At 34.4% G+C, this 24504-nt stretch overlaps 3 protein-coding genes across 3 annotated transcripts in view; all 3 read left to right on the top strand.

The window, feature by feature from the left end:
* The window catches only part of col28a2a (collagen, type XXVIII, alpha 2a), a 51437-nt gene extending 44736 nt beyond the window's left edge, over nucleotides 1-6701 (top strand). The window contains exons 33-36 of the mRNA XM_048194614.1: nucleotides 714-961; nucleotides 1051-1255; nucleotides 4503-4694; nucleotides 5833-6701. Coding sequence (XP_048050571.1) covers nucleotides 714-961; nucleotides 1051-1255; nucleotides 4503-4694; nucleotides 5833-5840 — 653 coding nt within the window. The 3' untranslated portion in view covers nucleotides 5841-6701. The remainder of the gene's footprint in view (nucleotides 1-713; nucleotides 962-1050; nucleotides 1256-4502; nucleotides 4695-5832) is intronic.
* Nucleotides 6702-7800: 1099 nt separating this feature from the next.
* bbs5 (Bardet-Biedl syndrome 5) lies at nucleotides 7801-16479 on the top strand. Its single transcript, XM_048194617.1, has 12 exons — nucleotides 7801-8010; nucleotides 9204-9286; nucleotides 9442-9507; nucleotides 9818-9867; nucleotides 9957-10084; nucleotides 10621-10756; nucleotides 13312-13407; nucleotides 13508-13570; nucleotides 14268-14402; nucleotides 14632-14715; nucleotides 14986-15009; nucleotides 16034-16479. The coding sequence occupies exons 1-12, from the start codon at nucleotides 7949-7951 to the stop codon at nucleotides 16133-16135; spliced, it is 1029 nt and encodes a 342-aa protein (XP_048050574.1). The 5' UTR covers nucleotides 7801-7948; the 3' UTR covers nucleotides 16136-16479.
* Nucleotides 16480-17280: 801 nt separating this feature from the next.
* klhl41a (kelch-like family member 41a) lies at nucleotides 17281-24500 on the top strand. The gene is made up of 6 exons (XM_048194616.1): nucleotides 17281-18482; nucleotides 20692-20849; nucleotides 20922-21029; nucleotides 21117-21302; nucleotides 23297-23443; nucleotides 24319-24500. The coding sequence occupies exons 1-6, from the start codon at nucleotides 17388-17390 to the stop codon at nucleotides 24428-24430; spliced, it is 1806 nt and encodes a 601-aa protein (XP_048050573.1). The 5' UTR covers nucleotides 17281-17387; the 3' UTR covers nucleotides 24431-24500.
* The last annotated feature ends 4 nt before the right edge of the window (nucleotides 24501-24504 follow it).

The following is a 24504-nucleotide window of genomic DNA, read 5'->3' as shown; positions in this document are numbered from 1 at the left end:
ATATATAGCTTTATAGCTATATATATATATATATATATATATATATATATATATATATATATATATAGCTATAAAGTTATCAAAAATTCATATTGATGATAATGAGTATCGTCAATAGGCTGAAAAATATATTACAAATTATATAATACAAAATAATAAATAATACAATTTAATTAAATATATGTTTTTTATAACAGACATTGTCAGTTATTATACTGAAAATGTGTAATGCAAGAATTAAAATACAGAAAAATCTAGTTAAAATAATCAAGGCATGTTTTCTATTTTTATGTTTAATGACTTTTATGCATATGCACCAATATAACAATAAATAGTAATATATACCTACATATAAACATTTTAATAAATGAAAAACATAAGTCTCTGAGTGGCATTTGAGTGCTGCAAACATTTCTAAAGCTCTGAATCGATTCATTGGAATGGAAATTTTGAATGGATTCCCTAAAATGAATCAATTTTACCCATTTTAACTATTTTTTCCAGACTATTTACATCAGAGATACTATTTACACGAGTCTTAACTCATGCTAAGTTTAATGATACGTTCTTTATTAACGATGTTGCTTAATTTTGTATCAGCAAAGTTATCATTAAGAGTCCTGAATGCAAAATTAAAGGAATCCCTGCAGTCGTCATTTCAAGAGTTTCAAGCTCAAACTGCATTTTGCTCTGTGTTTGGTCTCTTTATGCAGCTCTGGAGTCTAAACTAGTTAGCCAGTTCTGTGAGGATGAGAACGGGGCCCTCTTCTTCAACCGCATTACCAACAACTTGAATGGAAACAACGGCTATGGCTACAATAATGGCCAAGACGCATACTCATACGGGAATACTGTTTATGGGAGCAGATTTCAGGAGGCACTGGACAGATCGGCGGGACACACCAGAGGCAGAGGACACAGCATACCTCTCCCCATCAACCCCGGCCCTTTCAAAACACAGGTCAACAAACATTACTAACATTTGAATTTCATTTACACTCTAAACTAATGCAAAGTGATTTGAACCAGTGTGTTGTGGTTGCTGTGCAGGTGGAGGGTGACTCTGAAGGGGAGGATCTTGACATAAAGACACAAACTCAAGGTGGAGGCACTATTGCTGTCGTCAGTAAGACTGTCCAACCTGTACAGCCAGGAACCTCTTCATCATCATCTTCATCATCAGTATCTTCTTCAGTGTCAACACATTCTACCTCGTTGAATGTGAACGTAAAGCCTCGTCCTGTAGTGATAAAAGGTAATAAGAAAACACATTTCACTACACCAGTATTCTCCAACAAAATTGAAAATTGAGTCATTTACTCACCTACATATCAATCCAATTCTACATGCTGTTCTTTTAGGACCCCTTATGCCCTTCTACAAAGTCTTGATTTTGTTTTTTCGGTCTACTAGAATAAGATTTTGTACTTTAAACTTCAAAAAACACCTTGTTTTTCACATATTTTACATTATTGCAGCACCTCTCTTCTGAGTGTGTCAGTAACGCTCTATTTAGTTCCTGTCTCTATGAAGCCTCTCCTTCCGAAAAGCACAATGTGCTCTGATTGGTTGGCTGGACCAGTGTGCTGTGAATGATCAACCGCTTCGAGCATGTTTCGGAAATGTCACGCTCCTTACCGTAACAGTAGCTACGTTTAAATGGATACTTGTTCCTTCAATCTGAATGAATTCGTTCCGATTAATGAATCCGAACGCAATGTTTACTTGAACGCTAAATAAAGTGATCGGATTGATGTGCGCATTTATATGTCACAAGCTTCTGATCGGATTTAATCTTTTGACATGCATACACTGCACGGATATACAGAGTTTCCCGCTGTTGTTGCATACTAACCATCCTCCTTTTCTTTGTTTTAAAAAGCAGACTTAATATTTATCTATTCCGGGTCCTAATTAGGACACATGATGAACAGTTGAGTCGTGCTGCTTGCATTTATCAAGCAGTAAAAGCGGCTTTTCCCGAGCCCAAAACAAATCGTCTGTGGATGAGAGTATGAAACGATGGCAATGAGTGGAAAGAGAATTTCAAAATGACAGGAAACTCATTTATGACACTTTATTCAACAGGAAGAACAGCTCATTTCGCACGTCATACGTCATTTCGCTATTTCTACGTCATTGCACATGCGCAGTACTCTCCAGTTTCGGTTTTTAAGCCGATCAAGCATTTACATGTCCTCTCGATTGGATTACAAAAGGAATAAACCTCCCCTTACAATCCGAATGAAATTGTAATCAGATTTGGCCAATTCATTTCGATTGATGGGGTTACATGTGACATTTTCATTCCGATTGTACAACTAGTCCAATTGCAATCGGATTATTAGGGTCCATGTAAACGCAGCTAGTGTTAGATCTAGGGTGGAAAAACGGACATGACGACAACACACTACTAATGCAACTCAACCAGGCCTCTTCTTTTTTGTGTGTGTATGCTTTGTGCAGGAATTATTTAAAGGATTAGTTCACTTCAGAATTAAAATTTTCTGACAATTTACTCACCCCCATGTAGAGGTCTGCATAGAAACCAATAAGATTTCTTGCGGCACGGGATAAAATTTTAAATGAAAGGTGGTAGCGATCGGTAACTATACCCAGCTGGCATTTCAACGTTGAAACAACGTCAGGTACCATGGTTGAATCAACGTTGGACTACCTTTCGGTTTTGCAAATTGGATCAACGTTAATATTGTGACGTTGTTTCACCGTTGAAACAACAACTGACCTTTCAACCACATTTCAACATTGAAGGTCGGTCATCTGCCGGCTGGGTAGTGTACTTTGGGCGGGAGCAGTTGGTCTGACAATAACCCAGCCGCTCCCGAGATGCTTTGACATCAGCGCATCTGTGCTTGAACTTGAAGTGAACAAAACTTTCTGCAGTGGTGGCGTTCACACATACAAATCTTGTATAAGCTATCCAACATTTTATATTTGTTATCACCAATCACTCTCTTTCTTTCTTTAAATGTGAGATTCTGGAAACGATCTAAATTTAGCGGGACCCGTCGGGTCGGGAAGAAAATCATTATAAGCGGATAGCGGGAGAACACTGAGTGAATTTTAGGTGGCAGTGGGTTGGTGCGGAATAGAACCATTGCAGGAGCGGGACGAAAAAACAGTCCCGCGCAGACCTCTACCCCCATGTCAGCCAAGATGTTTGTGTCTTTCTTTCTTCAGTCGAAAATAATTTAAGGTTTTTAAGGAAAACTTTCCAGGATTTTTCTCCATATAGTGGACTACCAACGGGTTGAAGGTCCAAATTGCAGTTTCAATGCAGCTTCAAAGGACTCTACACGATCCCAGACAAGGAATAACGCTGCATTCACAGCGCCCGCTGGCGTTAACACTTCTCATTCACTTTGAATGGGTGACGTCATGCGTTGCCAAACTGAATTGTGGGTTCCATCGCGTCGCTTCACTCGCATTGCAAGCGGTAGAAGTTGAAGATTTCTCGACTTTTCAAGCGCCAACGCAGGTGTCATCCAATCAGATTGCCCTATGCAAATACCCTAGAGCAGTCGCTAGCCAATTGTGTTCGTGCAACACCGGAAAGTAATGTGATTGGCTGTTATCACTATAACGGTCGCGTCAACACAAGCTTCAGACATGCTCTTCGTCAAGCATTGACGCTGACGCCCCGTGTGAATGCAGCATAAGGGTCTTATCTAGCAAACCGATCAGTCATTTTCTAAAAAAAATAAAAATTATATACTTTTTAACCATAAATGCTCATCTTGCACTGCTCTGCAATGCGCCACACATTACGTAATCACGTTAGAAAGGTCACGCGTGACGTAGGCGGTCCAGTGTCTACAAAGCAAACATGCAAAGACTAAGTCAAACTCCCTTTACAAAAAAAAAAGGTAAAACAGCGATGTCGGACGATTTTGAAGTTGGAGGAGAACTTCCGCCTACGTTACGCATGACCTTTCCAACATGATTACGTAATGCGTGGCGCATCGCAGAGCAGTGCAAGATGAGCATTTATGGTTAAAAAGTATATAATTTTTGTTTTTTTTTAGAAAATGACTGATTGTTTTGCTAGATAAAACCCTTAGTCCCCGTCTGGGATCATGTAGAGCTCTTTGAAGCTGCACTGAAACTGCAGTTTGGATCTTCAACCTATTCAACATATTTTCCTCAAAAACTTTCAATTTCTTTTCGACTGAAGAAAGAAAGACATAAACATCTTGGATGACATGGGGGTGAGTTAATTATCAGGAAATTTTAATTCTGAATTGAACTAATCCTTTATATGAGGAATATTGTGACATGTTGATTCTCAGAAGAAAACTCAAGAGTACAAAGCTTCAGGGAGTTCAGAAACAGTGCGCACTGATATAGAGAAAATCTCCCTTTTGTGCTTTTTCAAGCTCAAACAGTAACATTACACACTAAAGAAAGTTGAAAATGTAAAAAAGCATAATATGTCCTCTAAGTGTACTGATCTTACTTTCTCCTCTTGTGTGGTGTGTCAGAATCAGCTCCCCTGGATCCCCGGTGTCTGCTCAGTCTCAGTCAGGGTACATGTAGAGACTACGTCATTCGCTGGTACTACGACAAACAGGCAAACGCTTGTGCTCAGTTCTGGTACGGAGGCTGTCAGGGCAACGACAACCGTTTCCATACAGAAGAAGAATGCAAGAAGATGTGTGTCCTCAACAGCACAGGTATTATTCACTCCTGCAGACATAAATTCAATAGTGTTTATAAAACCTAAATATTGACTAAAATAAATATTGTTAATAGGCTGATAAATATAACACAAATTAATAAATAATAAAATTATATTAAACATGTTTATTATTTACTACATGTATATTAACTCCATTGTGTAAAGCAAGAATTATAATACAGCAATAATCAAGGCATGTTTTCGATTTACATGTTTAACTATTTTCATGTACATGCACCAATATAATAATACATAGTAATATATACCTACATATAAACATTTTATCTCTGAATTCTCCCAGTTCTTTTTTAGGGAATGTTCTAGATTTAATACAACTTAAGCTCTATTAGCAGATTATTTATTGCAATTGTTACAATTATTATCGTTACATTTATTGAAATTAAGCTTTAAACACTTCTCATTCTGGTGTTGTTATTGTTAAATAAAACTAAAGCAATTAAAATCAAAATGCCAGTAATTGAAACAAAGCTGAAATAATATCAAATATAAATATTAGATGAGAAAATGTTAAATTAGAACTGTTGCTTTAGCAACTAAATGAAATAAGTTGAGGTCTATTAAATCTACTAAAACTAAAAAAAAAAAAAGCTATATCCTGTATACATATTTTTTTTTTTTAAAAAGAAAAACGAATAAAAATTACAAGTACATAAACTAAAATTAAAATGAAAACTGAAAATTCTAAATATTAAATATAAATATAGTAGTATCTAAAAAAATATCAAAATAACAATTTGTGGCATAATGTCAATTATGGTTTTATGGTAAATTTAATATAATTTTAAAATAAATAACTTTCACTCCTAAATTACAGTAACTCAAATTAACTGATTCTGTTCCGGAAGTTTTCAAAAGCAGAAATGTGAAATTATTTTTGCAAAAGCACTGTGAATTTAGTAAAAATGGAGGGATTTGAGATGTCAAGTTGTCTAAATCATTCTTTTTTGAGGTGGAACTACTTATTTAGGTAAATAAAATTTTTGGTTATGCATTACATACTTGAGAACATTATATAACAAATACTGTCAAAAACGAGAACTTTCCTTTATAATGTTCAAAGCTTTGCATCTTTCTGCCATCTTTACTGACTTTTTCTGCCTTTGTTTTTACAGCTGGCTAAACTGGATGAAGATCTACAGCGGTCTTTCTACACTCAACCTCAATAAATGAACTTTATGCTGGTGATGGTGTATCGCAATGACAGATGCCCACTTCGGTCTCTTCTTTTATATCATGGAAATGTTAAGTGAAAATCATGGCTTGCCAGAAAATTCCATCAATGGTGGGGAAAAAGTTACGCTCAGGATCTGGAGAAAATGTATATGCATTTTAAACTTATTAATAAGTCTAAAGATATCCACAAACAAGTGCCTGCTGAAGTGAAACACGGGTGTTATTGTGAAGCTGTCATGGCCATTCATTCATATGCAAAACAAACACTTATTCTTTTCTTGGTGTCCACTGAGAATCTGTGCACTGCTCTACATGTGACAGTTGTGACATGCAGAAACATTATTTACAACCTTCACTAGGAATTGATTGTATATATATATGTTTTGTTTTATTTAAAATTTACATACAATTTGTGGCTTGAGTAAGCCACATGCAGGATTGAGTAGGTTGCAGAAACATCATGATGTCTTGAGGGTTTTATAGGGATAATTTTGTAGGGAGTAAAAGAATATCAAGTAGTCAAGTCACTAAGTTGTAATAATTTAAATGCAATTATGATTTTCAAAGCAGAAAACATTTTGTATATATTCTTTTTTCATGTGTCGCAGTAGCTTTATAAGTGTTATTCAGACAAAATAGTTTTGCAATCCTGAATTTTGTATTCAAAAGAATGTTTGCCATTTTTTATTAACCAACCCTGTTCTGATTGTTGTCTGAAATAATTGTAGACATGGACAATTTATGCAAATGATATTTTTGAAGGTATTCTTATGTGGAATTCTTGAATAAAATGTTTGATTAATAAAGACGTCTAATTTTGTGCTTGTTACTAAACAAGTCATAACATTTTCTACATCTAAATAGCATCCATGATAGATGATAGATCCATCTGCAAAATAAGTATTTTAAGATAATTAAAAAAAACCACACACATTGTAACCATAAAAATTCACAAGTCATTATTGTTTCATATTATAGCTTATTTTATAACCATATAAAAGTAGGCTATTAAGATATAAAGCAATGGTTTTGTGATGAGTTCTAGTATTTGAGTGAGTTCATTATAAAGGGTTAGTTCACCCAAAAATGAAAATAATGTCATTTATTACTCACCCTCATGTCGTTCCACACCCGTAAGACCTTCATTCATCTTCAGAACACAAATTAAGATATTTCTGATGAAATCAAAAGACTCAGTGAGGCCTGCATAGACAGCAATGGTACTTCCTCTCTCAAGATCCATAAAGGTACTAAAAACATATTTAAATCAGTTCATGTTTTTTTAGTGGTTCTATTTTAATATTATAAAGCGACGAGAATATTTTTGTGCAACAAAAAAACCCCAAAAAGACTTTTTAATAATATCTAATGATGGCCGATTTCAAAACACTGCTTCAGAGCGTTATGAATCTTTTGAGTCGAATCAGTAATTCGGATCGCGTATTAAACCGCCAAACTGTTGAAATCACGTGACTTTGGCGCTACGATTCACTGATTCGATTCCTAAAGCTCCGAAGCTTCAAGAAGTAGAATCGCCCATCACTAGATATTGTTAAAAAGTCGTTATTTTGTTTTTTTGGCGCACAAAAAATATTCTCATCGCTTTATAATATTACGGTAGAACCACTGTACTCACATGAACTGATTTAAATGTGTTTTTAGTACATTAATGGATCTTGAGAGAGGAAATGCCATTACTGGCTATGCAGGCCTCACTGAGCCATCGGATTTCAACAAAAATATCTTAATTTGTGTTCCGAAGATGAATGAAGGTCTTACAGGTGTAAAACGACATGAGGGTGAGTAATTAATGACAATATTTTCATTTTTGGGTGAACTAACCCTTTAACTACAAAGTCCTGTCAAAACTGAATAGATCTAGATCTTCGAAGTTTGTCCCTTGCGAACCGCCGTACTCACTGATGTTACCGTGGTGACGTGAAGACGCTCTGCTCTGATCTAAATCCTCTTACCGAGCGAGCAGGTTTCAGTTCTTATAATCAAAGGAAAAACATATTTACTTTAGTTTAATTATCTTATAAACGCTGCTCGATCATGGCGTCAGTGTTAGACGCGCTCTGGGAGGACAGAGACGTGAGATTTGACATCACATCGCAGTAAGTCCTCGCGCTAACCTGCTAGCTCGGAAGCTAGTAACATTCATTCATTAAATCGTGAACTATCAAGACGCTTTATGCATTTTGCATGTCGATGGATGTAAATTAAGCGTGCATGTGTTTCTCTGTGATGTGTTTGTTGTAATCATACAGGCCTCGAGCGCTTATACATTCATATCCATCATGCATTTGAGTCAGTCAATTAATATAAAGTGTCTTTAAAGAGTTTAAACATTCTCTCAGATCAATAAGGTGTTTATTGTTAAACTATAACCGGGGTTATTATTGTAAATGTTCACTAAAACCATTTAAAACATTTGTGTTCATTGAAATAAAGCCCATTTAAAATATATATATATAATTATCAGATGAAAAACAAAATAAACGAAAATTAGAAATTTTGTTTTGGCAACTAACTGAAATAAGTTTAAGTTGAGGCACTAAAATGAGAATTACTGTGGGGAAATACTGGGGGATAAGCCAAAAACTAAAACTGAACTAAAATAAACTGATCCTAAATAGTAATATTAAAAACTAATAAAACAAAATTACTAAAAATTTAAACTAAAAATAAACATTTCAAATATAAAAATCAAGACTAATTAAAATATTAATAAAAAATATTATAGTATAAATACTAAAATACTACTATTAGGTAAAATTATACAATATAAATATATAAAAAATGCATATAAAAATATAATATAAGACATAATAATGCCTTCAGGACTGTCACACTTTTTTACATTTTAATTTGATACTGTTTTACACTTGATTTTGATTACATATGCTAAAACTACAAGATGCTTCCTAGAAAAATAAAATAAAAAATGCTTTTGATTCTGAGATCCATCTTTTCACATTGAGGACAACTGAGGGACTCAAACACAACTATTAAAAAAAGGTTCAAACATTCACTGATGCTCCAGAAGGAAACACGATGCATTAAGAGTCGGGGGGTGAAAACTTTTTGAATTTGAAGATCACGGAATATTTGTCTTCTGGGAAACATGTGAGTATCTTCTGTTGCTTCCGAAGGGCAGTACTAAATGAAAGAAATTGATTTTTATACAAAATAAGAAAAATTTGGACTTCTTCATCCTGATCAAAAGTTTTCACCCCCCGTTTTAAAACCCATCTAGTGTTTTATTCTCCTCTCAGACAGCAACAAATGATTTTATATTTCATTTAAGGCAGATGAAAACCAGACCAGGTGAAGCTCTCATCGACTGCCTGGATTCCATCGAGGACACGAAGGGAAATAATGGGGATAGAGGTGAATAAATGTGGCCATTTCACCCTAATAACTTGTGGTTACCCTCATTGGTTTCTTATTAGATTACTGTCATGCCAAATATCAATAATTGTCTTGTTTATATTGTATATTGTTTTGGTTATTGTAATGTCATGTCTTGTTTTGTCTTCATATAGGAAGACTCCTAGTGACCAATTTGAGGATAATCTGGCATTCATTGGCACTGCCAAGAGTCAACTTGTGTGAGTATTTGAGAAGTATTAAATAATAATCTCTGTTGCAGCTCTTCATAGTGAGCCTTTGTCGCCCTCTATTGAACAGAATTAGAGCAGTAATTAGAGTTCATTACTATAATGGAAAAATCTAAAACTTGAGTTTTTATTGCAACGGACAGATGTAGCTCTCTCAAAAACATTTTAAATGTTTATTTTCTTGTTTCTACGTTAAAAAATAATCCATTGTGATTTAATCATTCATGCATCAGGGATGTTTACTGTCAGTTGAACTGTCAATCATTATCTGACACATTCTGTCTTTTGTGTTTATTAACAGCTGTGGGATACAACTGTATTATTAATATCACCACGAGGACAGCAAATTCAGTGAGTCATCTTCCTTCATGTTCCTTCACGTCAAAATCACGTTTTAATAGTCCATGTAGATGATGTCAAATTCCCTCTTTTTTTCCCAGAAACTGAGAGGTCAGACCGAAGCACTTTACATATTAACCAAATCTAATAACACTAGATTTGAGTTCATATTCACCAATGTGGTCCCAGGAAGTCCAAGACTGTTTACATCAGTCATTGCTGTTCACAGGTACTTGCGTTATACATAATGACAAGTTTAGTGATTAGTGATTTTCATTTTCATATCGGCTTTGTTTTTGTTCATTAACAAACTAATCTTCAGATCTACAGTATAGTAAGATCTGTGGTGTAATCTATAAAACACTCAAGGAAATCTGTTCTGTAAATTATATAATATTAAATACCACATTTTTAATGTAAACAGTTAAAGATTGAACAGTAGTTAGAGCAAATTATGTTTTAGTAATTTTAAATATAATAAGATGTAGTCATGGGTATGTATTTTAAGCTAAAAGAGACAAGCTATATTTTATTTTGCACAGCACACAAAAGATAAATATTATTATAGGAAAGTGTCAAAAAAAGGAAATGTAGATTTTGCATAAGATAAAGCATGGAACAAATGATCATGTTGAAATTATTTTTATTTATTCATTTACTTTTATTCATTTAGTTGACCCAAATAATATTACTAAGACATGTAAAGTATTAGATACAATAAGGTATATAAAATATTACCAAACTAATTATTTCTGTTTCTTGCAGAGCTTATGAGACTTCCAAAATGTATCGGGATCTGAAGCTAAGAGGAGCTCTTATTCAGAATAAACAGCTGAGGCTTCTGCCACAGGAGCAGGTGTACGACAAAATTAATGGAGTCTGGAACCTGTCTAGTGATCAGGTATTTTCAGTGGATTAACCCTTATAGGGTTACGTCTCAAACGACGTTTGCTCAAATAAAAAAAAATTTTCTCTTTGTCCAAATGACATTAAACTTTGTACAGTTGTTAACACTTTCTAGATCTACAAAGAAAAAAAAATTGGAGTGATATCTTGTTTTTATGTTAGTGTAAAAAAAAGGGTCACATTCAGGGTCTTCGGGGTCTCCACAGACCCCAGGCAACAAAATGTAATTTTGTACCAAAATAATTGTTTTTTAAAAAACAAATGTAATTTTACTCTGTTTATTAATGTTTTTACTTCATATATGTGCAGTTTTTGGAGGATTTGTCATATCTTTTAAATTTATATAAATAAATAAATAAATATTTTTTTATACAAAAACAGTTTATTATTTAAAATTCACTTTATAAAAGACCCACATTTCTAACTTTCATTCATGGGGATAACATGGATAATTTGACATGGTTTAGTATAAGATTTTTGCCCATCTTTTGGAAAATGCAGTTATAAAAGTAAAAAAACTATCATTTTTACCAGTAGATGGCTGCAGAGCTCCACTATTTGCTATGTGCTATTTGACTGACTGAAAGACATCTTTTCACAAGTATTTTTCAGTTGGATTTATATCTAAATATTATGAAATCACAATTATGACAATAAAAGACAATACAAATTACTTTTTGTCAAAGTTTAGCATTTTTTTGTACTAAAAAAAATAAGTTTTTCAAAAATGTTGATTTTGAGGATGAATTTTGTCCATTTTCAAGTCCAAGTCTCATCATAATGTAACAATATTGAAAAACTGATTTTTTTCATTACAAAAAATACTAAACTTTGACAAAAAGTAGCCTTTATTGTTATAATTGTGATTTCAGAATATCTAGATATGAATCCAACTGAAGAATACTTGTGAAAAGATGTATTTCAATCAGTCAAATAGCACGTAGCAAATAGTGGAGCTCTGCAGCCATCTACTGGTAAAAATGATAGTTTTTTTACTTTTATAACTGCATTTTCCAAAAGATGGGCAAAATTCTTATACTAAACCATGTCAAATTATCCATGTTATCCCCATGAATGAAATTTAGAAATGTGGGTCTTTTATAAAGTGAATTTTATGTAAAAAGCTGTTTTTGTATAAAAACCTATTTAAAAAAATATTTTTTAATTTATTTATATAAATTTAAAAAATATGATAAATCCTCCAAAAACTGCACAAATATGAAGTAAAAACATTAATAAACAGAATAAAATTACATTTGTTTAAAAAACAAATTGCATTTTGTTGCCTGGGGTCTGTGGAGACCCCGAAGACCCTGAGTGTACTTCCCAAACGAAGACCGCACAAGGGTTAACAATATTATTATTTATTGTTTTAGTAGGAATTTAAAGCCTGTTGTTGTGACCTTAACCTTTATACTCTCCTCGGGTCATTTTGACACAACATTCATTTCCTTTTAATTTTTAAAAATTCAGTGTTCATCAGAGTGGCACAAGACCTTATCAGTTTTGTCACACTTGAAATTGGAATAAACACAACAAATTCAAGTAGTTTTTGTGGTTGTAAAAATAGTAACAAATCCTTCCCTCACTGGTCAAATTGACCCACATAGGAATTAATGGGAAATGATGGAAACTGTAAATAATAATAATAATAAAAAAAAAAAGAAAATCTGGCACAATCCAGAACACACACACACATACACAGAGATGAAGGGATGAGACCACAGAACATCCCCAATGAACACACATACATAATATACACACAAACACCTTGCAATTCCCATTAAAATGAATGTATAATGGCACAATTTTTTCCCCCCAGTTTTTTTCAAATAAAATTCAATCAGTGACAATGCCGACCACACACAGATATGAAGTGATCAGATTTGAACTTATTTACAGTGCAGAACAATGCGCGCGCACACACACACTATGAATGGTACAACTATAACATTTTTGGAATAATAACTTTTATCATTCTGAATAAAAATCAGTATATTCTAATACATATTCTTCAATGTTTTACTTGTTTGTTTTTTTTACTGTTTTTTCCTGCTGTCCACCTTACTCACTTGAATTATTGCAATATCTGACATTTCAACATAAATACAAAACTACAAAAAGCTAACAAAAATGCTCAAAAGTGATTTTGTAATGTCTAAATAAATACATGCCTGAATTCATAAACAAATGGGACTTTAGTTCCTAGTGGTCCAGTTCATTTGCTCCAGGCCATCTAGTGGCAATAGTCATGAAATGTCATGTTATATTTTTCCATAAGAGACCCCCAATGCATGATTTTTTAAACTGAATTTTGCATGTACTGCAGAGAAAGAATGTGAAGAATGTGCTTATTTTTAATGTTAAAATTTTAGGAGTAATTTAGTAATTTAGGAGGTAAATAAAATAATAAATAACAAAAAAATCTCCCAAAAAATGCATTAAAACAATATAAGCTTTCTGGACAAAAAAATGAAGTGTAATTTTAATGTTGAGTCATTTTGACTCATGAGGGAAGGATGTGTAATTAAGCATCGCCTTATGTTTCAGGGTAATCTTGGAACGTTTTTCATAACTAACGTGAGGATAGTGTGGCATGCCAACATGAACGAGAGCTTCAATGTCAGCATTCCCTATCTGCAAATTGTGAGTGTTTCTTCTGCTTCTAAAGACAAAGAATGAGCCATCAGTAATGAGTTGTATTTATTAAAACCATGCTTTCTTTTTCTTATCCCTTTGTTTGAAGCGCTCCATAAGGATTAGAGACTCTAAATTTGGACTTGCTCTTGTGATTGAGAGCTCTCAACAGGTAAGTTTGGACCAGGATCCAGATCTCCAGAAAAACCATCTATATATATATCATATGATGTGACCTATAATGACACTAGCATTTTATTTAAAACATAATGATTCATAAAATGATTATTATTTGACTTGGTAAAGAACAAAAGAGGGTATTTGCACACTATTGTTCAAAATTTTGTGGTCAGTAAGATTTAAAATAATAATAATAATAATAATGCATTTATTTAGCAAGAATGCATTAAATTGACCCAAAGTGATATTTATGTTACAAAAGATTTCTATTTTATATAAATGCTGTTCTTTTGAATGGTTTGCACAAAAATTTTAAGCAGCACAACTGTTTTCAACATTGATAACAATAAGAAATGTTTCTTGAGCATCAAATCATCATATCAGAATGATTTCTGAAGGATCATGTGACACTGAAGACTGGAGTAATGATGCTGAAAATTCAGCTTTGATCACAGGAATAAATTACAGTTTAAAATATATTCCAATAGAAAACAGTTATTTTAAATGGTAATAATATTTCACAATATTACTGTTTTTACTGTATTTTTGATCAAATAAATGCAGTCTCTGTTTCAAAAACATTTTAAAATATCTTACTGACCCCAAACTATGGAACTTTTGTCTGTGGATTTAATTCCCTGGTGTGAATGAAGCCAACATTTTTATATATTTTTTTTTTCATCTCTCAGACGGGAGGATATGTGCTGGGATTCAAGATCGATCCTATGGACAAGTTACAAGATGCAGTGAAGGAAATCAACTCCTTACACAAAGTGTACTCGGCAAACCCCATTTTTGGTGTGGAATATGAGATGGAAGAAAAGGTAGTTACAAAGATTTGTTTTCATGTATAGTGAAATGTGTGATAATATTAAAAACGGTTGTTTTGAAACTGTATTGTATTCTATACTTCTAATGAGTGATCTCCGTTTTGTGTTGTATCAAAAACCCCATTAGCTGAAGTACATCACTGTTACACATGCCTCCACTTTTCTGTAAATCAAAGCAAAAAGCCCATAAATAACATAAAAATAAATGACCTTTCTTTCTCAGCCTCAGCCTCTGGAGGAGCTGACCGTGGAGCAGCCGCCTGATGACGTGGAGATTGAGCCAGATGAGCACACGGATGCTTTTACCGTGAGTTTTACCTCATATGCTACTCTCAGAAATAATGACGCTCTGCTTTCAACACATAGTGCTGTGTGTGTGTGTCACATGCTGAAAATAGATGATCGCTTAAGCCATAACTCACAATGTCCCACCAACACAGAGTTTTGTTGCCAGGTTTCAAAAATGTTTACACCGAGTTCTGATGATTCTGGCATTGAGAATGTTTTCTTATTTAAGATTTACCTTACTTTTCATTACATATATAATCACTGCTTTTTATCTCCTTCTCATCCACAGGCGTATTTTGCAGATGGAAATAAGGTAAATCTATCTATCTATCTATCTATCTATCTATCTATCTATCTATCTATCTATCTATCTATCTATCTATCTATCTGTCTGTCTATCTGTCCATCCATCTGTCTATCTATCTATCTATCTGTCTATACGTCCGTCTCTTCGTCTATCTATCTGTCTGTCTATCCGTCTATCTATCTATCTGTTTATCTGTTTGTCTATCAGTCCATCCATCTGTCTGTCTGTTCGTCCATCTGTGTCTGTCTATTCGTCCATCCGTCCATCCATTTGTCCATCTATCTATCTATCTATCTATCTATCTATCTATCTATCTATCTATCTATCTATCTATCTATCTATCTATCATCTGTCTGTTTATCCATCTATCCATCTATCTCTCCATCCATCCGTCTATCTATCGTCTGTCTATATATCTGTCTATCTATAATCGATCTTTCTTCTGTCTGTCTATTTATCTATATCATCTATCTATCTGTTTGTCTATCAGTCTATCCGTCCGTCTGTTCTTCCATCTGTGTCTGTCTATCCGTCCATCTATTCGTCCATCCGACTATCTATCTATCTATCTATCTATCTATCTATCTATCTATCTATCTATCTATCTATCTATCTATCTATCTATCGTCTGTCTGTTTATCCATCTATCCATCCGTCCATCTATCTGTCCATCTATCTATCTATCTATCTATCTATCTATCTATCTATCTATCTATCATCTGTCTATATATCTGTCTATCTATCTATCTATCTATCTATCTATCATCTGTCTATATATCTGTCTATCTATAATTGATCTTTCTTCTGTCTATCTATCTATCTATCTATCTATCTGTCCATCCATCTGTCTATCTATCTATCGTCTGTCTGTCTATCTATCTGTCTATCTATAACCAATCTTTCTTCTATCTATCTATCTATCTATCTATCTATCTATCTATCTATCTATCTATCTATCTATCTATCTATCTGTCTATCTATCTATCTATCTATCTATCTTTTAAATGAATCTTTTTTCCCTCTCCTTAAGCAACATGATCGTGAGCCGGTGTTTTCTGAAGAATTAGGTCTGGCTATAGAGAAACTGAAGGATGGATTCACACTACAGGGACTCTGGGAAGTCATGGGTTAAAAAGCTCAAGCACTCTGTACAGTTATGTATTTTGGCATTGCATTGTTTGATACATTGTTTACATCCAACATCAAGGATTTTGTAATTAGCAAAATGTCAGAGTATTTATTTGCTATTTGATAATTACATATGTTTACAAATCATATTTGAGCCAAGTGTAAGTTAAGAAAAAGTTACTTATGTATAATATATGAATATATGTATAGAAATAGAAACATTTATATACTGTATGTAAGTATAAAATAATAATATTTGTATATTAGAAACTGCAAGCTAGTTTTGTGTAGAGAACTTTACATGCTAATTTTGCTGTTGTGTTGTAATAAAAGTATGAGAGAATGTGATGTAGGAAATAGTTTTTTGTGTTTAAGCAGTTTTGATATCAGTGGCTTGATCAAACCATCATCACATTCTGTTTTTAGCTCGGGTTTGACAAAGTCTGGTTAAAAATGTGTCAGAGGAGCTCAGCCACTTCACAAATGAAGATCTGATTCATTGCTCTCTGGCCTCACAGCAGCTGCTGTTTGCTGACATTTTAGGCACCAAAATGTTCAAATGTAAAATAAGAACATTTAAAGGAATATTTTTACAAAAATCATTGTTTACTCACCTTCATGTTGATCCAAACTTGTGTGCTGTTATTTTCCCCTGTGAAACAAAAATGTAAAATTAATATTAAGTATGCAAACTTCCTATTTAATGAACTTTTATAGGCTGCCAAGCTCCACAAAGAACAAAAAAATCATTGATTTTATAATACTAGTCCATATGAGAGAGCATGAATAATGACAGAATTTTCATTTTTGGCTGGATCTTTCCAGACGTGGATCATGAATGAGTCACAGAACTATAAACTCATTTTTTAGAAGTCGTACAAATGACGGCACACGCAAAACAAAAGTAATGACACACACCTTTATGATTATTTAAAACTCTCAGACATCAGTTGAATTCCTACTGACGTGTCACTCCTTCCAAACACACGTTCATTTTCCCATTACAAAACACCCCTGACCTCTGAGTGTGTCCAAGGTTCACAGTTGTCTTTTTCAGTCTTTTGACAGCTGCTTGATGCGGCTCCCGTTTAGTCAGCCTGAATTCTTTCTGACTGTATGAGGGGTCTATATTTAGAGGGGTGGACTTAAATTGCAGGGGGTTTGTGTTGGTGCTGTGTGTTATTTCAGCTTCTTACAACTGAGACGGCAAGACGAGAGGAAGTACTGCATCCTCTTTGAGACCTGCAACCTTTGAGATGGAACCAATGAGTATCAAGGAGGACCTGAGGCTCTTTCAGAGCACTCTGCTCCAGGATGGTTTAAAGGAACTTCTGAAGGAGAACAAGTTTGTGGATTGTATTCTGAAGGTTGGAGATCGGAGTCTTCCCTGCCACAAACTCATAATGGCTGCGTGCAGCCCGTACTTCAGAGAGCTGTACTTTACCGAAGACGGCGTTGAGAAGAAAGACTCCAGCGAGGAAGTAGTGCTGGAGAATGTGGATCCCACCATTATGGATATGATTGTGAACTATCTCTATTCTGCAGACATCGAAATCACAGATGAAAACGTGCAAGACATCTTCGCAGTCGCCAACAGGTTTCAGATCCCATCCGTTTTCACTGTTTGCGTCAACTATCTACAAAACAAGCTGTCTTTGGGTAACTGCTTGGCCATCTTCAGAATGGGACTGGTTTTGAACTGCCCGAGGCTCGCTGTGGCCTCTAGGGACTTCATAGCGGAGCGTTTTGAGACTTTGTCCAAGGATGAGGACTTTCTTGAGTTCAATGCTCCCGAGCTTTTCGCTATCATCGGGTGCGACTCTCTCAACGTAGAAAAAGAAGAGGTCGTGTACGAGCTCTTGATGAAATGGGTCCGGAAGAACAAGGAGAACCGGGCAAAAGCTTTGGGAGATGCCTTCGAACACATCCGCTTCCGACTTCTACCGGAGAAATACTTCAAGGAGAAAGTGGAAAAGGACGACATCATCAAGGCCGACCCCGAGCTCGTCAAGAAGCTGAAGGTCATCAAAGAGGCTTTTGCGGGAAAACTTCCACAAATTAAGGAGGGCGAGAAAGGCGAAGGAGAAGAGGGGGAGAATGCATTGCCTGGTTATCTGAATGACAACCAACGGTTGGGGATGTTCGCCAGGGATCTCCTGCTGATGATAAATGACACGGCAGCTGTGGCCTATGATGCAAATGAAAACGAATGCTTCCTAGCAGCGATAGCAGAGCAGATACCTCGAAACCACGTTAGCATTACGTCAAAGAAGAACCTGCTGTACGTTGTGGGAGGGCTGTTTGTGGATGAGGAAGATGAGGAATCGCCACTGCAGAGCTACTTCTATCAGGTTAAGACAGTCTTATCCACCTTATTTTTCAATGTGGAAGTAAGGCGTTTTCTGTGAATGTTTGAGATTTCAGATTTATTAACTGCTACAGTAGGGTGACCAGACATCCCCGTTTTCCGGGGACAGTCCTGGTTTTTGGTGTTCTGTCCCCGACTGGGGCTGTCCCCGGAAATGTCCCCGTTTTATAGCTCCTTCAAAACAACCCGCAAATACACTTGGTCGCGCATGCATGCGCGCCCTACTACTTCATGAAGAACGTAATGTGAATCTGGACCGCGCCATTATCGACAAATATCAAAATAAACATCGTTATCGGTTATAAGGTAGTAACATGCTAACTATTCATGTTAGACTAAAGTAATACTGTTTGTATGTTTTATAACAGAGCCTCAACAGGGTGCGGGATTGTTGTGCACAATTTTAAATGTCCACAAAAGTTCACAACGCAGCATTTTCCACACGTCTTAACTATATCACGTGGTGAAGGTACACTCAGATATGAATAAAAAATAAAATAAAATAAATAATACACGTGCTACTTTGTGCTTAAAATGAGTCTAAAATGCAAAATAATAGTTAAAAATAGTTAAAAGTTAAAACAGTTGTAATTTCTGTATACAGTAAGAACAGCTTGTGAAAATTAAAATATTAAATCTAAAATGTTAAAATATTTGTTAAATGCTGTTTTATTTGTCTTATCATCTTAAACTTATGTTTTATTTTTGTAATGTAAAGTCATTTTGTAAAGTCATACTTGCGTTATAACAAGCATATTGTTTTGAACGGCTTTTACAATGCTTTTATTAATCGTGAATAGTTTTTTGGTGAATTGTATTAAAACCAGAGAAAAAATCCTAATAATCAAACTAAATCATAATAATTATGTAATAATATAAGGAACCAACGACAATTAAAAACAAAAACATTCAAAAATGTATTGTCCCCGTTTTTTAATAAATAGATAATAACAAATTAGATTTTAGTGATATTTTGACCACCCCAATAGGAAATGTCCCCAGTTTCCATTTCAGAAATCTGGTCACCTTACGCTACAGGGAAATAATGAGAAAAATATTAAAGTGCTGTAAACTGTAAAACTGTTTGAGCTACAAACAGTCTTGTTTATAATTAAGATACATTAAAATAATATAGTAAGAAATACCAGTTTGTAATATCGAGCAGCATTTGTACAGCTTAAAATAACTGGAAGTGAATGACACCGGAAGCCAGACATTACATTTTAAAATGGCCGCCCGCTCTTAACTGAAGGGGTTTCGCAAAAGTTTTAATTCTAATTATGAACACAGGTATAACGATATAACGACACAGAGGAACGATATATTGCAATCAAATCCCTATATAAAGTCTTTGTCTTTAATACATTCAAAATTCATTCATACCCTCAGGTCTGAAGTTAGCTATCTTGCAGGACTTCTAGTTCTTTCCATACAATCAAGAAGAATTGAGGCTGTCAAAAATAAATAAAAGTAGGCTACAATTGATACAACAGTAAGGAAGGGCTTTTCACACTCTGCTTAACCCTGTTTTATCATCATTTTAATCCATTTGAAAGGGGGTTAGAACTGTTTTGCACATAAAATGTACAGGCTTGCCTCATTAAATATTAATACAACCATATTAAATATTCATATTCATCATAGGAAGTCCAATAATAATGTTATTTATCCAATATATATTTTCTGGCCTCATAAATAAGAATTTTAATTAATGTACAGTGCAAAAAAATATAAATAATGAAACAAATTTATGTAATTATATATATTTTATTTCATTTTATTAATACATATATTTGAATGAATTCATTTTAAAGTTTTAGTAATTTTGTTTTTTATTATACCAAGTTATCTAAATCAAGTTAAATTAAATAAAATTGAGAAATGTTTCCCTAATATTTGATTTGATTTGATTAGAGTTATTATTTTATTTCAAGCAACTATGGTTTTAGTTTTAGTTAAGAATAACGGATTAACAAGTGTGAAAATCCCACTTTTAGGCTACTGGTTTGGAATAACATGAGGGTTAGAAAATGATGACAAGATGAACTATTGATTTAATTGCATGACTTTATATTTCTAGTGGTATAGGTAAAAGGAAAGGCCCTGATCATAATCAGGCCTATATCATCAGGGAGAATAAAATGAAAGTTATCTACATTTGATAATCATTTTAAATCATCCATTTTCTTCAGATGGACTCTCATTCTCCACACTGGATTGCCCTGCCACCAATGCCATCGCCCAGGTGTCTGTTCGCCATGGGGGAGTTTGAGAACCTTTTGTTTGCAGTTGCTGGTAAAGACCTGCAGACCAGCGAGTCTCTGGACTCAGTGCTGTGTTATGATATTGAGTAAGTTTATTCTACATTTTCTGATGCATGCATGAACCAAATAAACTAATTATTTTGTACTCTTCTTGGCAGTAAGATGAAGTGGCTGGAGACCAAAAAACTGCCCTTAAAAATTCACGGTCACAGTGTGATCTCACAGAACGGACTAGTTTACTGCATAGGAGGAAAGACTGATGAAAAGTAAGTCAAATTTGAGTTAAGATGAGCTTAAATACAAAATAAAAGCCAGAGATAAGGCGTCATTGCTTGTTTTCATCTGTGGAATAGTAAAACCATCAACAAGATGTTTGCGTACAACCACAAGAAGTCAGAATGGAAAGAGCTGGCAGCCATGAAGACACCCAGGTCCATGTTTGGAGCAGCCGTCCACAAAGGAAAGATCATTGTGGTTGGAGGAGTCAATGAAGATGGCCTTTTAGCCTCTTGTGAAGCGTATGACTTTTCAACAAACAAGTACGTATTAACAAAGTCCCTTTAAGACAAGTCATTTCACTCGGCGGCCATCTTTAAAACGCCTCTCGGGAATGCAAGTGCATCTCTTTGAATTTGGAAACATCAAATTCTCCAAAGCTGTTCGCCAAGCTTTCGATTAAATTTAATATTTGAAATCACCAATTAAGTCTGACAACAACTGTCTCATAAATTTTGTTTCTGAACGTTTGAAACTGCATTTTTCAGGCTGGATCGAGCTAATGCGCATGCGCAGTCCTACGCACACGTCTCTAAAGAAAGCGCGCGTCTGAGTGTTTCTATAGGAACCGGAGCTTCTAATGGCCGCTGCAGTGACGCGATGACTTCACCAATCGGCGATTGGCTCTTATTTAGAAGGCGGGACTTATTCTGCCATATTGCGCATTCTCATTCATAATAATACGCCTTTCTAAGTCTTTGGTATTAATCACTAGTTGCTGGTTGTTGTTTTTTTTAATGATGTTTAATCCTGAAACACACACATTTTTTTAAAGGCTTAAAGATGCTCTAAATCAAAGCTAAAGTTGACCAGTACTGAGTGAAGAATTAAAAGTTAGCTTGCAAATTTGGTATTTTTCAATTATCTTTTGAAATACTGTCATTATCATACAGTATTAACATTTAAAGGAACACTCCACTTTTTTTGAAAATAGGCTCATTTTCCATCTCCCCTAGAGTTAAACAGTTGAATTTTACCGTTTTCTAGCCGATTCAGCTGATCTCCGGGTCTGGCAGTACCACTTTTAGCATAGCTTAGCATAGTTCATTGAATCTGTTTAGACCGTTAGCATCTCGCTCAAAAATTACCAAATTTTTGATATTTTTCCTATTTAAAACTTTCTGTAGTTACATCGTGTACTAAGACCGACGAAAAATGAAAAGTTGCGATTTTCTTGGCCGATATCATTGCGCCTGCTGCACCCATGGTATGGCAGCAAAGTTCCTTGATTATTACGCCGGAATGAGAGTATAGTTCCTAGACATATCGGCCTAGAAAATCGCAACTTTTCATTTCTAATTAAAACTCAACTGTTTAACTCTAGGGGAGTTGGTGGTATCACTTTTTTTAAAAAAAAATGGAGTGTTCCTTTAATACCACAAAACATCACAGAATTCTGCAAATCCATTGATAATACTTACTGATTTGAGCTGTTGTTGATTTCCCTCCAAAATAATGTCACTTCCTGGAGTATGATGTCAGAAAGGAACTGGCTTTTGTTAAAGTGATATTACATAGACTGACAGGATTGAAAAATATTAATGGTCAGAGGGAAAACCTATAAAATAATCACCAATTAAAACAATATTCCCAATAAAACATGTTTTTTTTAAAACATTTGATAGACCCTTTTCACATTTCCAGGTTTCTCAGAAGCGGAAGTTGTCATAGTTGTGTAAAATTCTATACCGGTGAATGAGAGAATACATTAAATATATTTTTTGTGTTTCCATTTGTTCAAATAGCAAAAGAAAAACTCCAAAATAGTGTTTTCAAAAAATAGAGAGCGATTGATAACGGCAGTCAGAAGAGAGAAAGATGTCATTTAGGAACAACCTCACAGCAGCGTTAACTATTTTTTTTTTGTAATTTGATGCAACGGTAATGTAATACTAAGTATAGTGTTATAAATGTACATACGTTTTGAAAAAAATAAAATATAAAAACCTTTGCAGGATTTACGATATTGATGACCGTTAAAAAAGGTCCACTAGTGAAAAATGGAAGAAAACTAGAATATTTCTTAAAGGAATAGTTTACCCAAAATTTTTTCTTTCTTCTGTTGAACGCAAAAGAAGATATTTTGAAGAATGTTGAGAGCTGACGGTAGCCATTTACTTCCATAGTAGGAAAAAATGACAAAAATGAGTGGTTAAATTATTTAAAAGGTTTCAGATATTGTGGTGTTAATGTATGGGATATAGTTTAAGTTATCCACTATCAGAATCCGTTAAAACCATGTTGTTTTTCCCAATAGATGGGAGGTGTTCGCTGAGTTTGCTCAGGAGAGAAGCTCTGTGAATGTGGTCAGTGCTGCTGGTGTGTTGTATGCAGTGGGCGGCTTCACTGTGAAGGAGACCGATGACAAACAGTGCGTCCCTTCAGAAATCACAGACATCTGGCAGTAAGTGTTTTGCTTGAATTATATTCGTCTTAAAGGAATAGTTCACCCAAAAATGAAAATTATTTCATGATTTACTCACCCTCAAGCCATCCTAGGTGTAAATGACTGTCTTCTTTCAGTCAAACACAATAAGTTATATTAATAATATCCCGGCTCTTCACTGCTATGTAATGGCATTAAATAGTGCCTTGAGTTTTTGAAGCTCCAGCACATCCATCCATTATAAAAGTAATCCAAAGCGATGGGTTTTTGTAAGAAAAATATAATTGTGATTGTGTTGGGCTGAAAGAAGATATTCATTCACACCTAGGATGGCTTGAGGGTTATGTAAAATAATGGGATAATTTTCATTTTTGGGTGAACTATTCCTTCTATAAGCCTTCATACTGTTCAAATGTTTTTTTTTTTTTTTTTTTTTCCGCAAGGACACATTAAATTGATCAAAAGTGACAGTAAAGACATTTATAATGCTGGACAATATTTCTAATTTAAATAAATAGTGTTCTTTTGAATGTTCTATTCATCATAGAATTGTGAAAAATAATTGTATCACAAAAATATTGTGCAGCACTATTGCTTTCAACATTGATAATAATCAGAAATGTTTCTTGAGCATCAAATCAGCATATTAGAATGATTTCTGAAGGATCATGTGACACTGAAGACTGGAGTAATGATGCGTTGTGTCACAGATATAAATTACATTTTAAAATATATTTAAATAGAAAACAGCCTTGATGAGCATAATACACGAAAATCCTACTGACCCCAAACTTTGAATGGTAGTGTAAAAAGTTTAAAATCACAAATTTATTCAGATTTAGTCAAGTGTATTTAAACTGGGACTAAATCTAAACCCTCTCTTTTTTTAACAGGTATGAGGAGGACAAGAAACAGTGGGCAGGAATGATACAAGAGATGCGATATGCTGCCGGTGCCTCATGTGTTGCTATGAGACTAAATACAGCAAAGATGCCTAAACTTTAAAAACACCATCATTGTTATAGATTTGTGTCAAATAACATAGTGCAACTAAATTTTAATGCACATACACACACACA

The sequence above is a fragment of the Megalobrama amblycephala genome, linkage group LG6 (assembly GCF_018812025.1).
Source record: "Megalobrama amblycephala isolate DHTTF-2021 linkage group LG6, ASM1881202v1, whole genome shotgun sequence".
Classification (NCBI taxonomy): domain Eukaryota; kingdom Metazoa; phylum Chordata; class Actinopteri; order Cypriniformes; family Xenocyprididae; genus Megalobrama; species Megalobrama amblycephala.
Note: the sequence above shows the minus strand (reverse complement) of the source record. Positions and strands in the feature narration are given on the sequence as shown.